Raw genomic sequence first — 25,731 nt, forward strand, 5'->3', positions numbered from 1 at the left:
GGATTTTGGTAGAAGAAATAAAAGGGTTGACTTTTTCTAAATGGAGACAAAATACAAAAAACTGAGGTGCAAAGGGACTTGAAAGTCCTTGTGCAGCATTCCCTAAAGGGTAATTTGCAGGTTGAGTCTGTGGTGAGGAGGGCAAATGTACTGTTAGCTTTCATTTCAAGAGGACTAGACCAGAAAAGCAAGGGTGTAACGTTCAGACTTTTTAAAGCATTGGTGAGTACTGACTTAGAGTATTGTGAGCAAGTTTGGGCCTCTTAGAAAGTATGCACTGAAACTGGAGAGGGTTCAAAGAAGGTTCACAAAAAGATTCCAGGATTGAATGGCTTGTCAGATGAAGAACATTTGTTGACTTTGGGCCCATATTCACTAGAATTCAGAACGGGAGTGACCTCATTGAAACCTATTGAATGGTGAAAAGCCTTGATAGAGTGGATGTGGAGAGGATGTTTCCTATGGTGGGAGAGTCTAAGACCAGAGGACACAGCTTCAGAATAGAGGGGCATCCTTTTAAAATGGAGGTGAGGAGCAATTACTTTAGCCAGACAGTGGTGAATCTTTGCCACAGGCAGCTATGGAGGTCAAGTTTTTACGTATATTTAAGGCAGAGCTTAATAGGTTCTTGATTGGTCAGGACATGAAGGGATATGGGGAGAAGACAGGAGATTGGGGCTGAGAGGGAAATAGATCAGCCATGATGAAATGGCGGAGCAGACTCAATGGGCCAAATGGTCTAATTCTGCTCCTACGTCCTATGGTCTAACGTACTAGCAGTTTAATTGACTGGATAATAACCAAAATATTAGTTTCATGGTTTCTCTTCATTTTGTTTTCACTGGATTGTTACATCTATCAGGAAGAACAATTGCTTATTTTTAAAACTATATCCCTTAGCAATGAGCCCAGTTTAATATTTATCCTTAGCTGCTGTAAATTTATTGACTAACCACGTCATCTCTCATGCTATAAGACAATTAGGAAAAGTTGAAGATCAGAAAAGACAATTTAGCCCATCTCAGCTAAATGGGTTATCTAATCTTTGAATTCAAATCGATTTTGAATACTCATGTTTTTGATTCTAGTACCTCTTTTGGTAAAATATTCCAAAATCTTCATTAAATCCTGCTTTATCTTCACAACACACACACTGGAGGAACTCAACAGATCAGGCAGCTTCTATGGAAATGAATAAACAGTTGACATTTCGGGCTGGGACTCTTCTTCAAGACTGGAAAGGAAGTGGGATGACATCAAAATAAAAAGGTGGGGGAATAAAAGGAGACCATAAGACATAGGAGCAGAATTAGGCCATTCAGCCCATCGAGACTGCTCCACCATTCCATCAAGGCTGATCCCGGATCCCACTTAACCCCATACTCCTGCCTTCTCGCCATATCCTTTGATGTCCTGACTGATTAGGAAATGATCAACTTCCACCTTAATATATGCATAGACTTGGCCTCCAGCGCAGTCTGTGGCAGAGCATTCCTCAGATTCACTCTGGCTAAAAAAAAATCCTCCTTAACTCTGTTCTAAGAGGTTGCTCCTCAATCTTGAGGCTGTGCCCTCTAGTTTTTCGATACCCCGCCACAGGAAACATCCTCTCCACATCCACCCTATCTAGTCCTTTCAACATTCGGTAGGTTTCAATGAGATCCCCACGCATTCTTCTAAATTCCAGTGAGTACAAGCCCAAAGCTGCCAAACATTCCTCATATATTAGCTCTTCAATCCCTGAATCACCCTCATGAACCTCCTCTGACCTCTCTCCAATGACAACACATCCTTTCTGAGATGGGGACAAAACTGTTGACTGATGGATTAAAGCAAGTGCAGCTGGATTAGTGTCTTATAAAGGCTCAGCATTATCTCCTTGCCTTTATATTCTATTGACCTTGAAATAAACAGCAATATTGCATTTGCCGCCTTTACACAGATTCAATCTCTAAATTAACCTTCTGGGAATCTTGCACGAGGATTCCTAAGTCCCTCTGTTTGAACCTTCTCCCATTTAGATAATGGTCCACACTGTTGTTCCTTTTACCAAAATGCATTATCATACCTTTTCCAACACTATTCCATTTGCTTCTTTTTTTGCGCATTCTTCAATTTGTCTAAGTCCTGCTGCAATCACATTGCTTCCTCAGCACTACCTACCCCTCCATCTGTCTTTGTATCATCTGCAAACTTTGCCACAAAGCTATCCATTCCATTACCATAAACAAAGTGAAATGCAGCAGTCCCAATTCTGACTGCTGAGGAACACCACTTGTCACTGGCAGCCAGCCAGAAAAGGCCCCTTTTATTCCCACTCGCTGCCTCCTGCCTGTCAGCCATTCTGCTATCCATACCAGTATCCTTGCTGTAATGCCATAGGGTTTTATCTTGTTAAGCAGCCTCTTGTGTGGCACTTTATCATATGCATTTTGAAAATCCAGGTAAATTATATCCTCTGCATCTTGTTTGTCCGCCCTGCTTGTTACTTCCTCAAAGACCTCTAACAGATTTGTTAAGCAAGATTTCTCTTTATAGAAACCATGCTGACTTTTAACTTATTTTATCATTTGCCTCCAAGTACCATGAAACCAACTCTTTAATAATAGACTCCAGCACCTTCCCAATACTGAGGTTTGGCTGACTGGCCTATAATTTCCTTTCTTTTGCCCTCCTCCCTTCTTAAAGAGTGGAGTAACATTTGCAATCTCCCAGTGCTCCAGGAGCGGGTCAGGATCAAGTGATTCTTGAAAGATCACGACCAATGCATCCGTTAACTCTTCAGCAACCTCTCTCAGGACTCTGGGATGTAGTCCATCTGGTCCAGGTGACTTATTCACCTTAAGACCTTTGAGTTTGCCTAACACTTTTTCCTTTGTAATACCAATGGCACTCACTACTGCTCCCTGACACTCACAGACCTCTGGCACACTGCTAGTTCCTTCCACAGTGAAGACAGATGCAAAGTACCCATTAAGTTCATCTGCTATTTCTTTATCCCCCATTACTACCTCACCAGCATCATTTTCCAGTGGTCCAATATCACCTCTCTTTTCCCTTTTATTCTTTATATAACCAAAAAAACCTTTGGTATCCTGCTTTATATTAATGGCTAGTCTGCCATCATATTTCATCTTTTCCCTTCTTATAGCTTTTTTAGTTGTCATTTGTTGGATTTTAAAAGCTTCCCAATCATCCAACTTCCCACTTACTTTTGCTGCCTTATGTGCAGTTTCCTTGGCTCTCATGTAGTGCTTAACTTCCTTTGTCAGCCACAGTTGCCTACCCCTGCCATTTGAGAAAATTTTCCTCTGTGGGATGGATCTATCCTGCGCCTTGTGAACTATTCCCAGAAACTCCAACTATCTCTGCTGTGCCGTCATCCCTGCCAGTATCCTCCTTCAATCCACGTGGGCAGTCTCCTCTCTCAAGCCTCTGTAATTCCCTTTATTCCATTGTGATACAGATACATGTGAGTTATGCTTCTCCCTCTCAAATTGCAATATGAATTCAATCATATTATGATCATTGTCTCCTAACGGTTCCTTTACATTAAGCTCCCTTTTTCCATAGATGCTGCCTGGCCTGCTGAGTTCCTCCAGAATTTTGTGTGTGTTGATGGATGAAGGGTCTCTATTGTAACCCCAGCTATCAGTTTCCTTCCTTGGATACACACACAAAATGCTGGAAGAACTCAGCAGGACAGGCAGCATCTATGGAAATGAGCAAACAGTTGCGTTTTGAGCTAAGATCCTTCTTCAGGACTGAAAAAGAAGGGGGAAGAAGCCAGAATAAAATGGTGTGGCAGGCGAAGGAGGATATCTAGAGTGTGATAGGTGAAGCCAGGTGGGCAGGAAAGGCAAAGGCTGGAGAAGAAGGAATCTGATTGGAGAGGAGAATGGACCATAGGAGAAAGTGAAGGAGGAGGGCCCAGGGAGAAATGATAGGAAGTTAAGAAGAGGTAGGAGGCCAGAGGGGGAAATAGAGAGGAGGGGAGGGAATTTTTTTTACTTCGAAGGGAAATAGATACTCATACCATCAGTTTGGAGGCTACCCAAACAGAATATGAGGTGTTACTCCTCCACCCTGAGGGTGGCCTCATCATGGCACAAGGGGAGGTCATGGACTGATATGTCAGAACGGGAATATCTTACTCTTAAGTAATTTTAGGTTTTACTTATTTTGAGGTAATAATTTGGCTTTAGCTTACTTATTATTTGATAATTTATATGCTGAGATTAGCTCCCCTTTAAATTTTCCTGTTGATAGTGCAACTTGTAGCTCTATCACCTTCCCTTCTCACATATTAATTTTACAACTTGTATCTGTATTTTCTAAAGCTATGCAATCACTTTATTCTCCTTAAGACCATAAGATATAGGAGCCGAATTGGGCCATTTGGCCCATTGAGTCAGCTCTGCCATTTCATCATGGCTGATCCATTTGCCCTCTCAACCCCAATCTCCTTCCTTCTCTCTGTTTCTCTTCATGCCTTGACCAATCAAGAATCTATCAACCTCAGCCTTAAATATACTCAATTCCAGGCAGTCCCCGGGTTACGTACGAGTTCCATTCCTGAGTCCGTATTTAAGTCGGATTTGTAGGTAAGTCGGAACAAGTGCATCCGGTATTATTTAGCATCAGTTAGTCAAATGTTAGTCTTAGTATATAATATATATTTTACCTTTCTATGCATATAAGATACTTAAGAAACGTATGTATTCCAATAATCAAACCATTGCGTTGCTGAGTAATAATTGTAGCTTTCATCAGGGCAGGGCTTTTCACATGATCCATTATTCTCACTTTATCCGTTATCCTTTAAAATTGTTCCGATTGTTGACCGACTGTAGCCTAACGCTTTTCTAATGACCGATTGGCGTTTCACCTCTTTCCAAACACTATTATTTCCACTTTATTTTCAATCATGATCGCTTCCCGTCAATGGAACAGAAACACTGCGGGCGTTGGGTCCCAACCTCCGCCGGCTCCCGAGGTCCGCTGGGTCTTGAGGACCACCACACACTGTCAACGGGACAGAAACACTGCGGGCAGCAGGTCCCAACCTCCGCCGGCTCCCGAGGTCCGCTGGGTCTTGAGGACCACCACACACTGTCAACGGGACAGAAACACTGCGGGTGGCGGGTCCCAAGCTCTGCCAGCTCCCGAGGTCCGCTGGGTCTTAAGGGCCACCGCACACCATCAACAGAACAGAAACACTGCGGGTGGCGGGTCCTGAGCTTCGCTGGGTCCTAACAACCACCGCACTGAGACGGGCTGAATGGGACAAGTGGGGGTTGTGTTGGGTTTGGGTATTTGATCATCCATAATATTCTGCGTGGGAATTTAAACTGGAGGTGGCAGTGTTTTTTATTACAAGGTCGAGTTGCGAGCTTGATATCAACCCGGCACGGATGGAACGGGAGTCACTGGATTGACATCAACCCGGCACGGGAGCGGTCTCTCACTGGATCGAACTCGCGAACCTCCGTTCTCCAGCCCGGCACTGATCTCACTGCGCCACCAGCTGACCGGAACGGTGGGGAAGGGAGGGTGCGGTCAGGGTGAATCTTACTAAGAAAATTTAAGCCAAATACAAAGTTAAACACTCAACACAGTGTCAACGGCAGTGACTTAAAATGGCAGATGGCATCGGGATCCGACTTAAAATGGCGGACGGCGTTCTCCTTCCTTGGTTCATAAGTACGAGTTGTCCATAAGTCGGATGTTCGTAACTCAGGGACTACCTCTACTTGGCCTTCACCGCAGCCTGTGGTAACGAGTTCCACAGATTCACCACCCTCTGACTCAATAAATACTTCCTCATCTCCGTTCTAAATGGAAATCCCTCTATTCTGAAGCTGTGTCCTCTGGTCTTACACTCCCCCACCATAGGAAACATCCTCTACACATCCACTCTAGCGAGGCCTCTCAAAATTCAATAGGTTTCAATGAGGTCACCCCTCATTCTTCTGAACTCCAGTGAGCAGAGGCCCAGAGCCATCAGGTTCTGAATCCTGACAATCTACTTCTTTTATTTTTTTATAGTTTTAGTATTTACAAATGATGCTCCTTAAGTCTCTTGTGCTATTTCTGTTCTTTCTATAGTTTTCAGCAAATGTGTAATACTTCATATTTTTCAGAATCGGATTCCATTTGCTGCATTCAGCTATCTAACTGATCTAATTTCTTCTGTAATGTGTAAACTATGTTTCTTGCTTCATCTGCTCACCTTACATATAAGAACCGCATACAGTATCTCATTTATGCTTTTAAACCATTTAGTAGATAAGACCCAACAGGTATCCAGCCATTTCCTTCACTTCACAACTCCCACACCACAGGTCTGGCACTACACCTCTCAAGGTTGGTCTCAATTTCATTAACGTAATGCCAGCATGTTGTACACAGTTAAAAATCCTGCATGTTGAACCTTTTAGGAGTATGTGACAATCCAAATAAATATTCAATGTTTGTTGTCATGGGAACCTAATGATGGCTACCTTTTATAGTTTATGTGTATATATGCCTCCAAATTAAAATTCTTAACTGTGATAAGACATAGCAGCACAATTAGAGCAAACACGAGGAAATCTGCAGATGCTGGAAATTCAAACAACAACACACACAAAATGCTGGTGGAACACAGCAGGCCAGGCAACATCTATAGGGAGAAGATCTTTCCTTTCGGTTAGTCCTGACGAAGGGTCTCGGCCCGAAACGTCGACAGCGCTTCTCCCTATAGATGTTGCCTGGCCTGCTGTGTTCTACCAGCATTTTGTGTGTGTTGGAGCACAATTAGGCCATTTAGCCCATCAAATCTGCTCTGTCATTCCAACATAGCTGATGTACTATCTGTCTCAACCCCATTCTTCTGCTGTCACGCCTTAATCTTTGACGCCCTTACTAATCAAGAACCTATCAACCTTTGCTTTAATATTCCTGTTACGTATTCAGGCAACAATAATTATAGATGAGTTAGACGAAGGGTTTTAAAACAAATAACACGTTTATTAAACACTGATAACAAACCCCCTTCAAATGTAAACAAACCCAAACAATGATCCGAGCTCAGCTGCTCAAACAGTCCTTAATAGCGTTGCAGTCCCAAACAGTCTTCAAAGCGGTATTGAAAAGAACTCAAGTCTTTAATGAGATATGCCGACAGTTCAAAAGCTCACGGTACTTTTAAAAGGAGAGACTTTTTAAAACGATTTAAATTCTCTTCCACGTCGATGTCCTTCGATTCCCAGCGTCGAACTCCCACGTCGAATTTTATTAAATATAACAACTTAAAGTGACTGACCTTCCTTCCACAATATTCTCAATCTCCCGCTTTTCCAGCGGAGACTATCGTGAGAATAGTAAACGAAATCCTTCCGAATGAGGATCACACAAGGTCGAAGTCAATCCATCGAAAATCGATTTTTCTTGATCTCCATTTTCCAAACTTCTCTTCACTCTCCATCAGCAAAGAAACCGTTGGCTCTGACCTTTTAAACTTTAGGCATTATATAAAACTTCATTTTTAACTAAACTGCGTCATCACATTAAATCACACAGTGATATGAAGTCATCTTGGCAAATCCAGCCACGAACTGCCCCACCTGACAGGGTGGGTCTTCCTTTTATACCCTGTAGAAAAAACCTGTCACATGACCTCTACTGGCGGGAAAATGACATCACTCCACCATTACCTCATGTCCAGTATAACTTCAACCCCAGTCACGTGACAAGGGTACCACTGTCACGTGTCACGGGTACGTAACATTCCCAATGACTTGGCCTCCACAACCTTCAATGGCAATGAATTCCACAGATTCACCCCACTTTCTGGCTAAAGAAATTCCTCTTAGTTTCTATTGATTTGTTCCCCACATTTTGAAATATAAAAATTATATTGGCTTGCTTCAATCCTGTGGAAATGGACCAGTACCCAATGACTTGTTCAGAAGCAAAGGAAGAGCTGGGCAACGTTCCTCTTTTGCCTTCATTATTTTGCTAAAATCTGTATCTTTTGAATGAAGGATTGATGAGTTCTGTTTTGCACGCTCTGAATCACAGATTAAACCAACTTTGTGAAATACTTAATTATAGCACAGGGTTAGTTTTAATTTTCTTTATTCATTTATTTAGAGACACAACATGGAACAGGCCGTTCCAGCCCCCAGCAACCCACCTTCTTAACTTGAGCCTAATCACAGGACAATTTACAGTGACCAATTCACCTGGTAACTAGTACATCTTTGGACAGTGGGAGGAAACCCACACACTCACGGGAAGAATGTACAACCTTCTTACAGATGGTGCTGGAATTGAACTCTGAACTCAGCCACCCTGAGCTCTAATACTGTTGCGCTAACCTCTATGCTACCATTGCGCCCCAAAAATATGCTGTATGTTCGACCTGTTTAAATCTCAAAATATTATTATTATGGTTAAGCTTTCCTTTTAAACTATCTTCATAATAATAAGCAGGAAATAGGACAAGAAAGTAAGATTGATAAAGTACATTATTTTATGTAAAAATAAATAGATTTTAAAATATAACCAGAAATCCTCAGGGTAGTTTGATGTGAGGAAACAACTCAGTAATTACAAAACCAGATGTTAAAAGATCACACCCTAAAAATAGGATTTGCCAGCCAGTTCCATCATTCTTTCAGTACAGTCGTGACAGTTGTCTGTTAATATATCATAGTCTTCACCACAAGCGCGAATAAATTCGAGCATTTTTCTTCTATATGCTGGCCTTTCTTCCTCTACCTACAGAATAAATTAAAAAAATAAAGTTATCAAAAAAAATTTAATTCTAGTGTTCCTGCAGTTTGAACTTATGGGCTTAAGGTGCAAAGGACACCCACTTGGAGGAGCATATTTTGAGGGTTGGTCAAATGGTGAAGATACCCAGCTTACAATCCCTGCACCTTAGTGGTGAGGCCTGAGATAACACCAGCACTGGACATAGAACGTCATTTTATTGGAGCCTGAGCATTGCATAGAACCACCAGAATATTTAAAGATGGAGTACAATGGAGCATCAGCCCCCAGCTAAAGGAATGAGAGTGGAGTTGGATTGGGAGGTAATAGGCTAATATGTTGACCATAGCATTCCCGCTCTTTCCAGCTCTACTTTCAAGTACATCTGGGACCTTTTGCAGCGTGAATTCAGTCCATGGTGGCTGATACCCTAGGGCAATCACTAGATTTGCAAGCTCTCCTCCCCCGTCCTCATGCTCATGACCTGCCCATCATTCCCCTCAGTTCCCCTCCTCTTTCCTTTTGTTCCACAGTCCTCCCTTATCAGATTTCTTCCTCTTCACCCCCTTTCCCTCTTCCATCTATCACTCTCAGATTCTCCCATCTTCCCCCTCCCCACCTTGTCCCTCAACTCGTCTCACCTATCACCTGCCAGCTTGTACTCCTCTCCCTCCCCCTTCCTTTCCAATCCTGATGAAGAGTTGTGGCCCGAAACATCAACTGTTTATGTCTACTTCCTGCTGACATGCTGAGTTCCTCCAGCATTTTGTGTGCTGCTCAATATTTCAGCATCTGCAGAATCTCTTATGTTTATGGCTAGAGGAACTTAGCAAACCAGGCAGCATCTGTGGAGAGGAATAAACAGTTAATATTCCAGGACAAGACTCTGTCTATGGCTTACAGGATCTTTGTTTGAGTGATTTATTCTGGCTTTTAAAAACTCCAACATGCATCCTGTCTGCAAAATATTTCTGAAATATTGTGCTCATTGTCGTCCTCAGAAGTGTCAGTGTTACCACCCACCAAAATGAAAGTTTAGTGGGCAAATCAGTGCCCCAGACATGACATCTGTCTGACCAAGCCTTTGGAATGTGGAATGTTCTTTGATAAAACCTCAACAGAATGATTGTTAAATACCTTCCATGCATTTGCCAAGTGTTTAGCATCCTCAACCACAGTCTTAGATTTGCCAATCCTGGCAAGGATTTCCACTCCTTTATGAATAAGGCATTTTTGTCCGCCTGCCACGGTGACCCTAAAAAACAGACAATTTTGGTGTGGAAAGGTTTGTGATAAAGAGATTCTGCAGATTCAGGAAATCCGGAGCAACACAAACAAAATGCTGGAAGAACTCAACAGATCAGGCAGCATCTATGGAGAGGAATAAGCAGTCGACTTTTCATCAGAAACTTCATGATAAGGGGTCACCATTTTTTAGATGTAAGAAAACCTGTAAAAGATAAGACCATTAGGCCATAAAACACTGGAGCAGAATTAGGCCATTCTGCCCATCGAGTCTGTTCCGCCATTTGATCATGGCAGATCCATTTCCCTCTCAACACCAATCTCCTGTCATCTTCCCATAACATTTCATGCTCTGACTTATCAAGAATCAATCAACCTCCACCGTAAATACACTCAATAACCTGGCTTCGGCAGCTACCCGTGGCAGCAAATTCCACAGATTCACCACCTTCTGGATAAAGAAATTACTTTCCATCTTTGTGCTAAAGGGATGTCCTCCTATTCTGAGGCGTGCCTCTGATCCTAGACTCCCCTGCTATCGGAAATATCCTCTCCACATCCACTCTATCGAAGCCTTTCAACGTTCGATAGGTTTCAATGAGATCCCCCTTCATTCTTCTAAATTCCAGAGCCGTTAAATGCTTCCCATGTGATAAGCCTTTCAATCCTGGAATCATTTTCCTGAACTTGATGTTAAAGTTAGTTAAGATCACACTTGATGTTCAAGGTAGTAACATGTAATAGTTTCTCTTAGAGATAAAATTGGATTTTTAAGTCAGCTGACTAGTAAAAGAATAATGAGAATTGAATTAGATGTTCTGATTTGGGAAGTGTTAGTCAATCTACTGAACTATTACACTGGGACAGAGTCAGATTAACCTGTGATCTCCAGTCAGATAGCTTGGTGACCTTTCACATCAAAACTGAACCATGACCAATTGAATGACCTTAATGAAGCAACGTCCAGCAAGGAGTACAGAGAGAAAGAGTTAATTAAACTTCTACATGTACATTGATCAAAACCAGGCATGTAAAATAGGTGATAATTATAAAAGGAGATGCCGACTGTTTATTTCTCTGCTTGACTTGCTGTGTGGGTGTTGCAAATCATAACACAAGAAAGTCTGCAGACACTGGAAATCCAAAGCAACACACACAAAATGCTGGAAGAACTCAGCAAGTTAGGAAACTTCTAAGGAAATGAATAAACTGTCAGCAATCTGAGCTGAGACCCTTCTTCAAGATTGGAAAGGAAGGGGGAAGATGCCAAGATAAAAAGGTGGCGGAGGGGAAGGAGGATACCTAGAAGGTGATAGGTGAAGCCAGATGGGTAGGAAAGATAAAGGGCTGGAGTGGAAGGATCTGATAGGAGAGGAAAGTGGACCATAGGAGAAAGGGAAAGGGGGGGGGGGGATGCAGGGAGAGGTGATAGGCAGGGGAGGAGAGTTACAGTAAGAGTCCAGAGTGGAGAATAGAAGAGGGGAAGAGGAGGGATTTTTTTTACCAGAAGGAAAAAATCAATATTAATCCCATCAGGATGGAGGCTATCAAGACGGAATAGAAGATGTTATTCCTTCACCCTGAGGGTGACCTCATCGGGGCACAAGAGGAGCCCATAGACCTATTGGAATGGGAATTAGGATTAAAGTGATTGGCCACTGAAAAGTTCTGCTTTTGGCGAGTGGGGCAGAAGTGTTGAACGAAGTAGTCCCCCAAAGGACGAGGGGTCTCACCAAGGTAGCATCAGGAGCACAGGACACAATAGCCAACCCCAGCAGATATACAGGCCAAGTGTTGTATCCCCTGGAAGGACTGTTTGGGGCCCTGAATAGTTTTTGAAGAAAGAGGACATCTCTGCTGTCCTGGAATGGAAAGCCATTCCTGGGACAGATGCAATGGAGATGAAGGAACAGAGAAAAGGGAATGGCATTTTTACTGGAGACAGGACGGGAAGAGCTATAGTCCAGATAACTGGGAATCAGTAGGTTTATAAAAGATGTTGGTGGACAGTTTGACTCCAGAAATGGAGACAGGGAGATCGAGAAAGTGGAGAGAGGTGTTAGAAATGGGCCTAGTGAATTTAAGGGCAGGGTGAAAGTTAGATGCAAAGTTGATGAAGTTGACAAGCATGGGTGCGTGAAGCAGTGCCAATGCAGTCATCAGTGTAGCGGAGGAAGAGTTGGGAAGCACTTCCAGGGAAGGCTTGGAACATGGAGTGTTCTACGGAGCCAATGAAGAGGCAGGCATAGCCGGGCCCATGTGAGTCCCCATGGCTACCCCTGGAGTCTGGGGAATGTGAAAGGAGCTTAAGAAACAATTGTTCAGGGTGAGGACCAGTTCTGCCAAACAGGAGGGTGGTGGTGGAGGGAAACTGATTGGTTCTTTTATTAAGAAAGAAGTGCAGAGCTTTAAGGCCTTCTTGATGGGGATTAGAAGTCAATGGAGACTGGACGTCCATGGTAGTCAGAGCTAGGGAATTAAAAGTTACCGAGAAGATCGAGAGCATGAAAGGTGGCGTTGATTTAGGTAGAAAGAGAGTTGAACCAAGGGGATAGAATGGAGTTGAAGTATGAGAACATGAGTTCACTGAGCCAGGAGGCTTTTTGTATAAAGTAGGATTTTCAGTTTTCATTTCATATCTAAGAAATCCTGGGCAGCCAATTCAATACTAGACAATCACATGAGTTACTGTACTTGAATGAAAGATGCCCCATTGCCTTCTCTCCAAAATGTATCAAGTAACTGAGATCTATGCACTTAGAGTCATAAAACACCACTGCACAGGAAGAGGCCCTTCAGCCCATCCAATTTATGCTCAACTATTAAACTGCCTAGTCCCATTGACCTGCGTCCGAACCATAGCCATCCACAGCCCTCCTCCCGTGTGCCTATCCACAATTCTCTTAAATGTTGAAATCAAGCCCACATCCACCACTTCCTGGTAACTTGCTCTACACTCTCATCACCCTCTGATTGACGGAGTTCCCTAAAGGTCAGAAATGCCTATACTCTTCTCTTAAGCACCAGCTTATACTATTTACAGGCCCTTCGGCCCACAAAGTTGTGGCAAACGTCCCTATCTTAGAAATTACTGGGCTTACCTATAGCTCTCTATTTTACTAAGCTCCATGTACCTATCTAAAAGTCTCTTAATAGACCTAATCATATCTGCCTCCACCACCGTTGCTGGCAGCCCATTCCATGCACTCACCACTCTCTGAGTAAAAAAACTTACCCCTGACATCTCCTCTGTACCTACGCCCCAGCACCTTAAACCTGTGTCCGCTTGTGGCAACCATTTCAGCCCTGGGGAAAAGCCTCTGACTATCCACGTAATCAATGCCGCTCATCAACTTATACACCGCCATCAGTTCACCACTCATCCTCTGTTGCTCCAAGGAGAAAAGGCCGAGTTCACTCAACCCATTCTCATAAGGCATGCTCCCCAATCCAGGCAACATCCTTCTAAATTGCTGTTGAACATGGAACATCCGTAATTTGAAGAGACACTGCTCAAATCATTTAGTCTTGGTTTTGTTACAACTTTGCATTCCACACGGACAAATACCATGTAAAGCTGGTCCAGTGCCAGAAGACATGCGGCACACTGCAGGTGGAGCACCACTAAACAGCAAGTAAAATGATCTCTTTAGCAAGACAAGGAAACGCCTAATGTAAAGACATTTAAATATAAAGAAACTGTCTTTGATTAGTTGGCATTAAGGTGTTTAGATAATTACGTACAGTACTGGGCTGCAGACCAATGCCATTCATGTTAAAAAAGCAACAGTTCATTAAAAAGCGTCCATGTTCCTCGCTAAGGCTTTCGTATATTGGTGCATACTTCAAATTTCAGCATCGGTGCATAGAAACAAAGTACGGGGCACGTATGTGAATGACAGGGTGGCATGGTTACGTAGTGGTTGGCATAACCCTATTACAGTACCAGTGGCCTGAGTTCAATTCCAGCCACTGCCTGTAAGTTCTCCCTGTGACCACGTGGGCTTGCTCCAGATGTTCCAGATTCAAATTTGTTTCTTGTCAGTCTTCAGTACACTAGTGTAAAGGAGAACGCAATGATTGTTACACCAGATCTGATGCAGTATAAAAAACACAAGCATAAAGAACGCAATAGAAAACAAAAAAACCACAATAAATATAAAAACAATCCTATAAAACACAATGTACTATGAACTATTATATACATGGAGTGGATTGTATGTGCACAGTGATGCATTCCAAATGTGTACAGGTTAGTAGGTTAATTGATCACATGGGTGCAATTGGGCTTGTCAGGCTGGAAGATCCTATTGCTGTGCTGTTTCTTAAATAAATATATACAATAACGACAAAGCCACTTTGCAAGCTTGCAACAGGCATCGCTCCCTCTGAGATTGCAAACTGGGAAACTGCAGGAATTATGCCCCTGGCTTCCCAGACTGTATTGATTGTAACTCTCCTCATTCATAAAATTGGCTATTATGTCATTTTCTAGTTTATTTTTGACCTTAGGTAAGAGTGATTCCTTTGATATCAATTAAATCACTTTTTCCTGTGGCAGCATAGTGGAATCAATTATTACAATAAAGTAAGGTTCTAAAGAGATGGTCAAGATGGATTCCAAGCTAAAGCTTATGGTATATGAAATACCATCTTAATTCCTCTTACTTTATCAAAAAACCCTTGTGGTTCGCTCATCATCATGCTCATCTCATTGTGACATACAAGATTCTGAGTAGGATTAACCGCGCAAAAGACAAGAAGCTGCCTGTCCCTGCAGAACCTGGGAAGCAGGAATGGGGAATTGTCTTAGGATAAAGAGTTGGATGTTCAGATGGAGGTGGGGAGAAATAGTTGTGGATGTTCTGCAGTGAACTTATTCAAGACTGAGACAGAACAGTAAACAGATGAAATGGGGGTCATATTTCAGAATAGAACTAAGGGCCATGTCTACAGTTGACTGGAGCAGGTTCTGAAGTTCTCTCCACTTGGTCTTTCTACTTTTCTTTTAAGATATACCTTAAATCTTGTCTTTTTGACCAAACTTCTCATCTGTACTGTTATTTCCTGAGGTCAATTTTAAACTATTTTTGTTCTTGTGAATCACCTTCAAGATGCTTTATAAATGCAGGTTATGGTGTAATCTACCAGAATAGTATAGTATGGATCCCATTACTGTATATAGGACACTGATGAGTTTACATATACAAGTTTTGTTCTTTGAGGGAAAGTCTGGACAGGTTACGCTTATATCTACTAGAGCTCAGAGAAACAACTTGATTGAAACATCAGAGGGTTTTTGATTGGATGGGATGTGAAGAGGATGTTCTACTTGTGGGAGAATCTAAAATTAGGTGTCAGTGTTTATAAATAAGGGGCCACATTATTAAGGCAGAGACAAGGCGAAATATTTTTTTCTCTCAGTGATCGTGGAGTGTGGTGAAAGATGAATCTTTTTATTTTTTGGAAGACATGCTTATTTGAAGTTCACAGTGCATTAACCTTCGAAAACAGGTTGGAAAAGCAACCATATAATTAAGGTTCTTTTTCCTTACAGGAGTTGCAGACAAGACAGGACATTAATGGGTTGTGAATTTCTGACTTAAAGAACCCATCACATATGAATTAGTTTCATCTGTCTCTCGCCTGATTTTTACTAATTGCTCTTTCTTATCAATCTTATGTGGGTTTGATGTCATCCATTACAATATTGTGGAGGTATAATTACCAGATTGAGTGATTTTTGAGTGTTTTCTGATTTATGACAAAACCAATTTGAGGATCTATAAAAGAAGAAGCCCTTCATTCCCCAGGCATGGCCTGTATTACAAATTTACCATGACAAATTGATCTGTTAATATTTGTAATTTATTTTTAAAAAGGTATTTGAGAACATTGAACTTGTAAGAAAGAAACATTAAGTCAAGCATCTTACATGAAAAATAAGAGAAAAGGTAACTTTTTCTAATGAACACTTTCCTGGAAGATTTGTCTATTAACTATTTTAATTGTATTGTTAATCAAGTTTACAGTATATGGCTTCTACCTCTGGAGAAATAGCAGGCAATTGGATATGATAAAATGGTGTCAACTAATATTGTCAGAAGTAATTTTGAGTTTACAATAACTTTACCTTACTCCAGAATGTTTCAAAGGTCCCATCATTATCCAAGGAAGATACTTCAGAGGCCTCACAACCTTTTCTGCTTTTACCACATACTGGTTGTACATTGTACTGCATTGCGGCACCGATTCCAAGAAGGTGGGAAGATGGTGATCTATTTAATTACAAATATAATTGTTAGAACATCATCATTAATTTCCTTCTTGTCCATGAAGTGGCAGAAATTATTAATTATAGAGCAATATAATGACAGAATTGCTAGCAACAGTAAACTTTAACTAATGGGCATTTACGTTAATTTAGCAAAATATGATTTAATTAAATCTTAATTGACTGAGGAAAAAATTAGAGTGTGATGTCTAGAAATTATATTCTGTAATGACATTTATGTGCATCATCTGATAGCAATGAATTGAAAAATCTGCAGCTAAAACCAATCAGGTCTCTCAAGCAATGACACCAAATTACTTTGGGGGTTGTCCATGATTGTGGCATCCTTACAATCGAAGACAACCTAAAATGCATTATAGCATTTAACTTCTATCTGGATAATACTATTTTCTTGTATTTACATTAGTTTTACATTGGAAGTTAAGTCCGCCACAGGGAAGCTACCCCACAAGATCCAGTCCTAAACATTCAGCACTTGAATCCACTTATTAAGTAATTGCTCTCACTTCTGGCTTCTGTTGGGACCTCCAACCACAATTCACCCACAACAGAAGTGCTGAAAAACTCCTTATGGATATAAAATGGACAGATCAGACGGTGGGAGCCTCCAGAGGAAACCCACACCATCACTGGGAGAACACACAAACTCCTTATAGGCAACAGTGGGAATCGAACCTGGGTCACCTGTACTGTAAGATGTTCTCCTAACCACTACGCTACCATGTCTCTCTTATGACACTGCACACTTGCCATTAGTGTGGGAACTCCTGCTGTTTTGAAGTCCAGCAAAAGTAATTTCCGATGATAAAGACTAATTTTTATTTCAGTCCTATCAATACATTCAAGTGCTAAACTTTTTGTTGTACATCTAAAGAGGAGTCTGTAATAAAAATTATATGTGAACTAGTTTGAAGAAACTTTTGGAGATAAAAGTTCTACACAGGGCTGCATGAGTCTGCTTTCTGTTTCCCTCATTAGCTTTTTAATAAAATTAAACTTGTGTATTTATTTGATACCTTGTTATATTTCTTGAAACAAAATCATATCTAGCATTGATTAGCTATAGTAAAATCAAATGGACAATGTACAATGGGCACCATCTTTGATACAGTAACATCAAGCAGAGAAGGACGATGTACAATGGGCACCATCTTTGATACAGGACATCAAATGGACAAAAAGACATGTTTCCTTGAGATGTCAGTTGGCTGAGGGATGTTGGAAACTACCTCAGGAGAACTTCTTGTTTTTTTACGATAATGCAATGGAATTGCTAAGGATAGAAAGACTGTATCAGTGTCAAATTTGATTCCTTCAGTTTCTTGTTCTTAAACTCTCTAATTTTCTTCTATGTTCTGTTGATCTGATGCCATCTTTCCAGCATAAGCTAATTACAGTATGGTGCAAAAGTCTTAGGTACGTTATATATATAACAGTCCTTTTGTAATTGTATGTATTGCACTGTACTGCTGCCACAAAAAAAAAACAAATTTCATGACATATGTGAATGATAAACCTGATTCTGATGTGGGTCTCTATCTGGACTGAGAGTGGGAAGGCGACAGGGAGCGGTTGGGAAAAGGGGAAGGGAGAGGGAATGGAGTGGGTAGCACCAGAGAGACATTCTGTAATGATCAACAAACCAATTGTCTGGAACCAACTGACCTTGACTGGTGTCTCAGGGCTGGGTGTGTCAGCATACTCCTCCTCTGCCACCTGTCCCACAACCCTCCACTCTCACCATTCCCAATATCCTTTGCTCCCACCAGATTTACAAGCTTGCCCTCCACTCCATGTTGACAAGTACTGTACTGTGTAAAAGTCTTGGGCACCTGTATATAGCTAGGGTCAGTAAGACATTTGCACAGTCCTGTATCTCTGAACGCAACTTCCAGTCAGAGAGTCATAGAAAAGTACAGCACAGAATCTTTTAGTCCATGCCAAACCATTTCAATTGCCTACTCCCATTGATCTGCACCGGGACCATAGCCCTCCATCTTATGTACTTATCCAAACTTCTCTTAAACATTGACATCAAGCTTGCATGCACCACTTGTGCTGGCAGCTCATTCCATACTCTCGTGACTCTGAGTGAAGAAGTTTCCCCTCATGCACCCTTTAAACTTTTTACCTTTCACCCTTAACCCATGATCTCTGGTTGTAATCCCACTCAAACTCAATGGAAAAAGCCTGCTTGCATTTACCCTATCTCTATCCCTCATCATTTTGCATACCTCTATCAAATCGCCTCTCAATTTTCTACATTCCAAGGAATAAAATCCCAACCTATTCAATCTTTCCTTATATGTCAGGTCTTCTAGACACGGCAACATCCTTGTAATTTTTTTTCTGTGCTCTTTCAAACCTATTTACATCTTTCCTGTAGGTAGGTAACCAAAACTCCAAATTAAGCCTCACCAATGTCTTATACAACTTCAACATAACATCCCATCTCCTGTATTCAATACTTTGATTTATGAAGGCCAACGTGCCAAAAGCTTTCTTTACGACCCTATCTACTCATAACGTCACTTTCAATGAATTATGGACTTGTATTCCCAAATCCCTTTGTTCTACCACACTCCTCCTTACAGACAGCAGATTCTAGCATCACAGTGCCACTAACAAAGGAAGATCTGAAATAAAGTTCTCATTTCTGATTGCTTGCTCAACATCTGTCATTTGCTGTAGTCTCATTGGATGCTAGATTTATAACTGCTGACCTGGAGGATCTGTGGATGTCCTCTAATTTGGAAACATTCAGCTGGTCAGGCATCAGTGGAAAGCGAAACTGTTAACATGTCAGGTCCAGGGTTATAAGCCCATAAAACAAAGGAGCAGAATTAGGCCATTCAGCCCATCAAGTCTGTTCTGCCATTCGATCATGGCTAATTTAAAGGTTCAAAGGTTCATTTTATTGTCAAAGTATGCATGTACAATACTACTCTGATATTTGCCTTCTCCAGATATCCATTCAATACAGAAAGACCATGGGTGTCGATAAAAGAAAAGACATCAACACCCCTCCACCGACATGAAAAAGAAAAGAATCAAAACTTTCAGACCCCAAAATCCCCCTCCCCGCAGAAAAAAATAGTGACAATATGTCTCCAAACCACTCACTTGCAGAAAAGAACAGTGAAAGTAGCACCAAAACCCCAAAACCCCCTCTTACACACAAAAAAATTAACTGATCACCCACCTGTCAATCGTCCACAAGAAAAAAAACCAAAAAGCTGAAGGAAACCAATATAGAATGCAGCCTAATAATCACATAAATCTCAGAATATCAGAAACATCTTTTCGTCTGCATACTAGGAGAGCGGCCACAAGAATTCAGTCCTTCCATAAAGAATGACTGCCGACCTCATTCTCGTTCTCCTGTCTTCTCCCCCTGACCTTTAACACACTTACTAATCAAGAACCTTTGAACCTCCGCTTTAATCACACCCAATGACTTGGGCTCTACAGCCAACCGATGCAAAGAATTCCACAGATTCACCACCCTCTGGCTGAAGAAATCCCTTCTCGTCTCTGTTCAAAATAGACATCCCTCTTTTCTAAGTCTGTGCCCTCTAGTCCTATACTCCTTCACTATAGGAAACATCCTCTTCATATCCATTCTCTAGGCCTTTCAGTATTTGACTGGATGCCTTTAATAATCAAGAACCTATTAACCTCTGCATCAAATATACCCAACGTCTGTGGCAATGAGTTCCACAGATTATCCAGCCTCTGTTTAAAGAAATTCCTCCTCATCACTCCTCTAAAGGTACATCCTTTAATCTGAGGCTGTGCCGTCAGGTCCTAGATCCTCTCACCATTGGAAACCTACTTTCAATTCAACTATATCTAGGCTTTCAGTATTAAGTTACAATAAGATCCCCCCCCCCCCCCCCCCATTCTTCTAAACAACAGCAAGTGCAAGCCCAGAGCCATCAAACACTCCTCACACATTAACCCTTTCATTTCTGGGATCATTCTCTAAGCCTCCTCTGGACCATCTCCAATGCCTGCACAAGTTTTCTTAGATGAGGCCCAAAGGCGTCTTTATCAGAACTGAGTAAGGCAGAAATCAGTTTAACCTTATAGCAAAGAAGGTGAGGTCGGAGGCTGGTGGAACAAAGGAACTCTCACCCGCGATCCTTGTTCACACATACGGACCAGTCAGCCTCGAGCAGTGACTCCTGGCCTTCAGTTACCTTGTTGTGTTAAGTATCTGTTCTCTCTTGTTTAGTGGTTCTTGCAGTTGCTCACCGTTAAATCGTCTCCACGACTCTGTGCTCATTTCAAACCTTCTTTGCATTTCCTGAATCAGCGATTGACCCAGTTCGCTCTCCTAAAGGAAGCTGTCTGGTGACATGAGCACACGATCCAGCAGCAGCAAGAAACTATTGACCATCTGCTCACCATACCCAACTAACTCTCCTTGTTACAGCAACCCCGTGCCTATCAACCTCTTTCTATTGCCCGAACGCCTCGACTGATCCCTGGTCTGGTGCGGCAACTTCCTGTCCCACTGTGTCTTGCACTTCGAACTCCAGCCATCTCTATGTTCCTTGGACCGAGCTAAGGTTGCTTTTTGTCATCTCTCTCTTGACCGGGCAAGCTCTGACCTGGGCCTCTGCTGACTGGGCAATAGACAAGCACCTGCAATAAGTATGAGGAATTCACCACTGAGATGTGCCAGGTTTTCGACCGTCTGTGAAGTGGATGGGCGGCAGTGGATCAGATATCCGTCAAGACTTGTGCTCAGTGTTGGAGTTCTGCACCATCACTGCAGAGTGGGACTGGAATGCAAAAGCACTGCTGGCCTCTCACAGCACTTGACAGGTGAACTGTCTACCCAGAAAGTGCCCACTGACCTCGAAAGCTTCATCATTCTGGCCCTCCGAGTTGACAAGCATCTTACAGAAGGAACCTTCCAGAACCATTTCAGGCTGACCCTCAGCATCAACACCTCCAGAATCCTAGCGGTTAGGGATTTCCCCGAGAATGTGAGCGTCAGTGGAGGAACAACTTGTGAAAAGCTACCAATCACCCATACGTTAAATGCCCACTGCCTCTGGGAAACCATAGTGATGAGGGGCCTTCTATCTGGTAAGTTCTTCCTGGCCCCTTGTTCTAGCGCTATAGCCTGACTCACTCACTCTGTCCTCCTCACACCCTGATGGCTCTTACATGCACCAGGTAACTTTCTGGACTGGACTCTGTGTGTACAGCTTGGACTCCCTACCGGGCCTATCTCTCACCCCCTCTGACATCCCTTGGGGTCTGGAAAAGTCAGAGGGCACACATGTCCTCTGCACGTGAGCATTGGAGAGCACCACGAGCCCATCCAGTTCCTCATTATCAACTCACCCAACAGTCTTCTCATTTTATTTATTTACCTATCTATCTATCCATCTATCCACTATCTATCTATTTGTTTGCTTATTTATTGATATACAGTGTGGACCAGACCCTTCCAGTCCTTTTGACCAACAGTGCCCAGCAACCTACCGATTCAACCCTAGCCTAATCACGGAACAGTTTACAATGACCAATTGACCTACCAGTCAATATGTCTTTGGACTGTGGGAGGTAACCTGAGCACCCAGGGGAAACACAAGTGGTCACGGGGAGTACTCCTTACAGGCAGCGATGGGAATTGAACCTGGGTCTCTGGTGCAGTAAAGTGTTGTGCTAACCACTACGCCACCATGCTGCCCTGGATCTCCATTCACGACCCTCACTTCGCCTGGCCATCTGGTTCACCTCTGAGTTGGTTTCGCACCAGCCGGCCAATTGCCTGCAACCTCAGTTGACTTCACCCCATAAGTTAATGAAAATGAAGGAAACCCTTGACCTTGCCAAACTCGCATAGGCAACTAACTGAGGGCGATTTAACCATTGCCTTCAATAAAAGGGAAGCCAGCACCCTGATTCTTCAGAGACTTAACGACTGCAGTATTGACCTCCTCCTGGGCACCATCCCTCTCCAGGGTTGTCTGTTCCCCCTCTCCCCTCCTGAGACCCAAGCCATAAATGACTACATCTCCAAAGTGCTACATTATGGCTTCCTTCTCCCATCCCAATCTCCAACTGGAGCAGGATTGTTCTTCGTCAAAAAGAAAGATGGGTATCTCCTTATGCATGAGCTATCTTGCTCTCAAGAAAATCACCATTAAGAAATGGCATCCTCTCCTCTTAATGGATAGCACATTCAGAACACTTGGTAGAGCCCAGATTTTCACTAAACTGAATCTATGGAGCGCGTACAATCTGATCTGCATCTGCCAGAGGGATGAGTGGAAGATGGCGTTTATAAGACACACTGACCACTTTGAGTTCTTGGTGATGCCTTTTGGACTTTCCAAGAGTCCAACCATTTTCCAAGTATTCATTCATGAAATCTTCCAAGACATGCTACATAGGTATGTATTTGTCTACTTCAATGACATTCTCATCTTCTCGAAGGACCCCCAAGACCATATCTTTCACGCTCATTCAGTCTTTTAACATCGCCTTGAAAACCAACTATACTGCAAGTTGGAGAAACACACACAGTCACTTCCTTCCTGAGTTACGTCCTTTCATGCCAAGGAACAACCATGGACCTAGAGAAAGTGTGCACTGGCATTGAATGGCCCTGACCATGCTCCCTTAAGCAGCTACAGTGGTTCTTGGGCTTCTCGAACTTCTACTGCCCTTTCACCAGGACCTACAGCCAAGTTGCCCACATGTCAAACACACACTGTGTCTGGGAAACATCTACACCATGTCTAGATATGAACAGAGTGCTTCAGTACTCACCGTCTAAATCCCTGTTACCACGTCGGAGCTTACGGATGCTGCGAGTTACAACACCATCAGAACAAAGCAGGATTAGGAACACAAGGAGCATGAAGCTGGAAAAACCTGGCAGGAAACAGCAAAAATAAAAAGTTGTAAAGGATTAAGATTTGGTTCTGAAATAAAATCATGATCAATGTGGTTCAATGTCATTACTTGGATGGAGGTCGATGTTGTACTTTGACAATATCACAAAAAAGTTCTCTGTGACAACTACGTGTGAGATGAACCTCAGTCTCTTAATTCCTGTTTTATCATCAATTCCTAAGTAGATTAGCTTTACTTATCACAAGTAAATCAAAACATTGAAACACACAGTGAAGTGTATCATTTACGTCAATAACAAATACAGTCTGAGGGTTTTCTGGGGGCAGCCTGCAAGAATCACCGTGCTTATGCGTCGTATTGCACACTGATCGCACACTCACAACTTAGTAACCCAACTGTACATTTTCGGAATATGAGAGGAAACTGGAGCATCAGGAGGAAATCCACGTGGTCACAAGGTGAATGTAGAAACTCCTTACAGGCAGCAACAGGAATTGAACCATGATCTTACAGCTGGAGCTGAAAGGTATTGCACTGACAACTAGTCTACATATTTTTCTCTTCATTCTTAAGATTTCTGTTTTACTGAAAATATCTGTTGCAAAATGTTTTCAATATATAAACTACATGTTTCTTCAGGCAGTGTGCACTCCCAGCCTGGGCTAATGGACTATCAGTATAGCAGATGACTTATTGCAACTCTACAATACATTTCACATTGAATTCACCTAGCGTGAATTTCCTCCCAAGTCCCATGATCTTTCATTTATTGTCGATATGCAAGACAGAAATTGATATAGTGTAGAGCAGCAGGGGACCCCCACGACACATGCATACTCTCTTCTTGCCACTGCCATCAGGAAGAAGGTACAGGAGCCTCAGGACTCACACCACCAGCTTCAGGAACAGTCATTAACCCTCAACCATCAGGCTCTTGAACCAAAAGGGATAACCTCACTCAACTTCTCTCACCCCAACACTGAACTGTTCCCATAACCTATGGACTCACTTTCAAGGACTCTTCATCTCATTTCTCGATATTTATTGCTTATTTATTTATTATTATTATTATTTTCTATTTGTATTTGCACAGTTTTGTAGTCTTTTGCAGAGTACTTTTGTTATCTTGTTGTGTGCAATTTTTCATTGATTCTATTGTGTTCTTTGAATTTACTATGAATGCCTGCAAGAAAATGAATCTCAGGGTAGTATATGGTGACATATATGCACTTTGATAATAAATTTACTTTTGAACTTTGAACTTCTTGAAGGAATGTGAGGACTGAACAGGTACGTAGATTAAGAAAGATGATCAATGATTTTATTCACTGGTAGAGCAAGCTCAAGAACTGTTTGATCAGCTTTCTTTCAGAAGGGAGCTCCTGGGTGGACATCACCACATAAGTTTTAAAAATAGCTGTTGACTTACATGAAGAGAATCAACATTAGAACATTGTTTAAGCTTGAGTTGTTTCCTTTGAATGTCTTGTATTAAGAAAGGAAATGCACATTTCAAAGTTCAAAGTAATTTTATTATCAAAGTACATACACGTAACCATGTACAACCCTGAGATTCATTTTCTTGCAGGCATACTCAAACAATCCATAATAGAATAATAACCATAATAAAATCAATGAAGGAACGCTTTAACTTGGGCATTTAACCAGTGTGCAAAAGATACAAACTGTGTAAATACAAAAATTTATAATAATAAAAAATAAGTAATCAATAAATATCGAGAATATGAGATGAAGTGTCCCTAAAAGTGAAGTCCATAGGTTGTGGGAACATTTCAATGATGGGGCAAGTGAAGTTTAGAGAAGTTATCTCCCATGGTTCAAGAGCCTGATGGTTGAGAGAGTAATAACTGTTCCTGAACCTGGTGTTGCAAGTCCTGAGGCTCCTGTACCTTCTTCCTGATGACAGCAGTGAGAAGAGGGTATGTGTGAGTAGTGGGATGTCCCTTTTGTGCGACATTTTTTTGTGTAGATTTCTCCTTCGCCTGTCTCAGTTTATTTGGAAGTGATTAAGTTTCAATATAGAGAAAATATAATGAGAAATGGAGATGTATGAACAGGTGCACTACTTTTTTTTATGATGACAACTGCGTGACTGGACAGGGAACACCACGATCACAAAACTTGGATCCATTGAATGTGTTTATTGGACTATAGGCAAACCTTCAAGAAAAGAGTAAATCTGTCTTTACTAATAAAAATAAAGTCTCCCTGCTCTTGCCACAGGAGAAGACATTGCCAGATCTTCTTTATTCGATCTCGTTCAAACAACTGCTCCACAAATCACAGTTTGGATCCCATCTACCCAAAAGCACAGTGGGCACCATATGACAACTCCAAGAAAAATGCAGGGAGACCGTCCATTATATATGAACTTTTTCAATCTCAGTCAAGCCTTTAAAGTCATTATTTGGGTGTGTCTGCAAATCACTGTTGGTAACGACTTATTTTAAAATAATACTTTTGATAAGATTTGTACTTTTTAACACACACGTTTTTCACAGTATGTGGTGATTCACCCCCATTCACTG

At 41.9% G+C, this 25,731-nt stretch overlaps 2 protein-coding genes across 2 annotated transcripts in view; one reads left to right on the forward strand and one right to left on the reverse strand.

Moving 5' to 3' along the window:
• Positions 1 to 17,298, forward strand: part of LOC140724595 (uncharacterized) — a 28,718-nt gene extending 11,420 nt beyond the window's left edge. The window contains exon 2 of the mRNA XM_073039101.1: positions 15,563 to 17,298. The gene's annotated coding sequence lies outside the window, so the exon portion shown is untranslated. The remainder of the gene's footprint in view (positions 1 to 15,562) is intronic.
• Positions 8,155 to 25,731, reverse strand: part of LOC140724689 (uncharacterized) — a 28,163-nt gene continuing 10,586 nt past the window's right edge. The window contains exons 2-5 of the mRNA XM_073039124.1: positions 23,096 to 23,200; positions 16,139 to 16,283; positions 9,898 to 10,015; positions 8,155 to 8,766 (exon numbers count right to left, since the gene is read on the reverse strand). Of these exons, the coding sequence (XP_072895225.1) occupies positions 8,626 to 8,766; positions 9,898 to 10,015; positions 16,139 to 16,283; positions 23,096 to 23,200 (509 nt within the window). The 3' untranslated portion in view covers positions 8,155 to 8,625. The remainder of the gene's footprint in view (positions 8,767 to 9,897; positions 10,016 to 16,138; positions 16,284 to 23,095; positions 23,201 to 25,731) is intronic.

The sequence above is a fragment of the Hemitrygon akajei genome, chromosome 1 (assembly GCF_048418815.1).
Source record: "Hemitrygon akajei chromosome 1, sHemAka1.3, whole genome shotgun sequence".
Lineage (NCBI taxonomy): Eukaryota > Metazoa > Chordata > Chondrichthyes > Myliobatiformes > Dasyatidae > Hemitrygon > Hemitrygon akajei.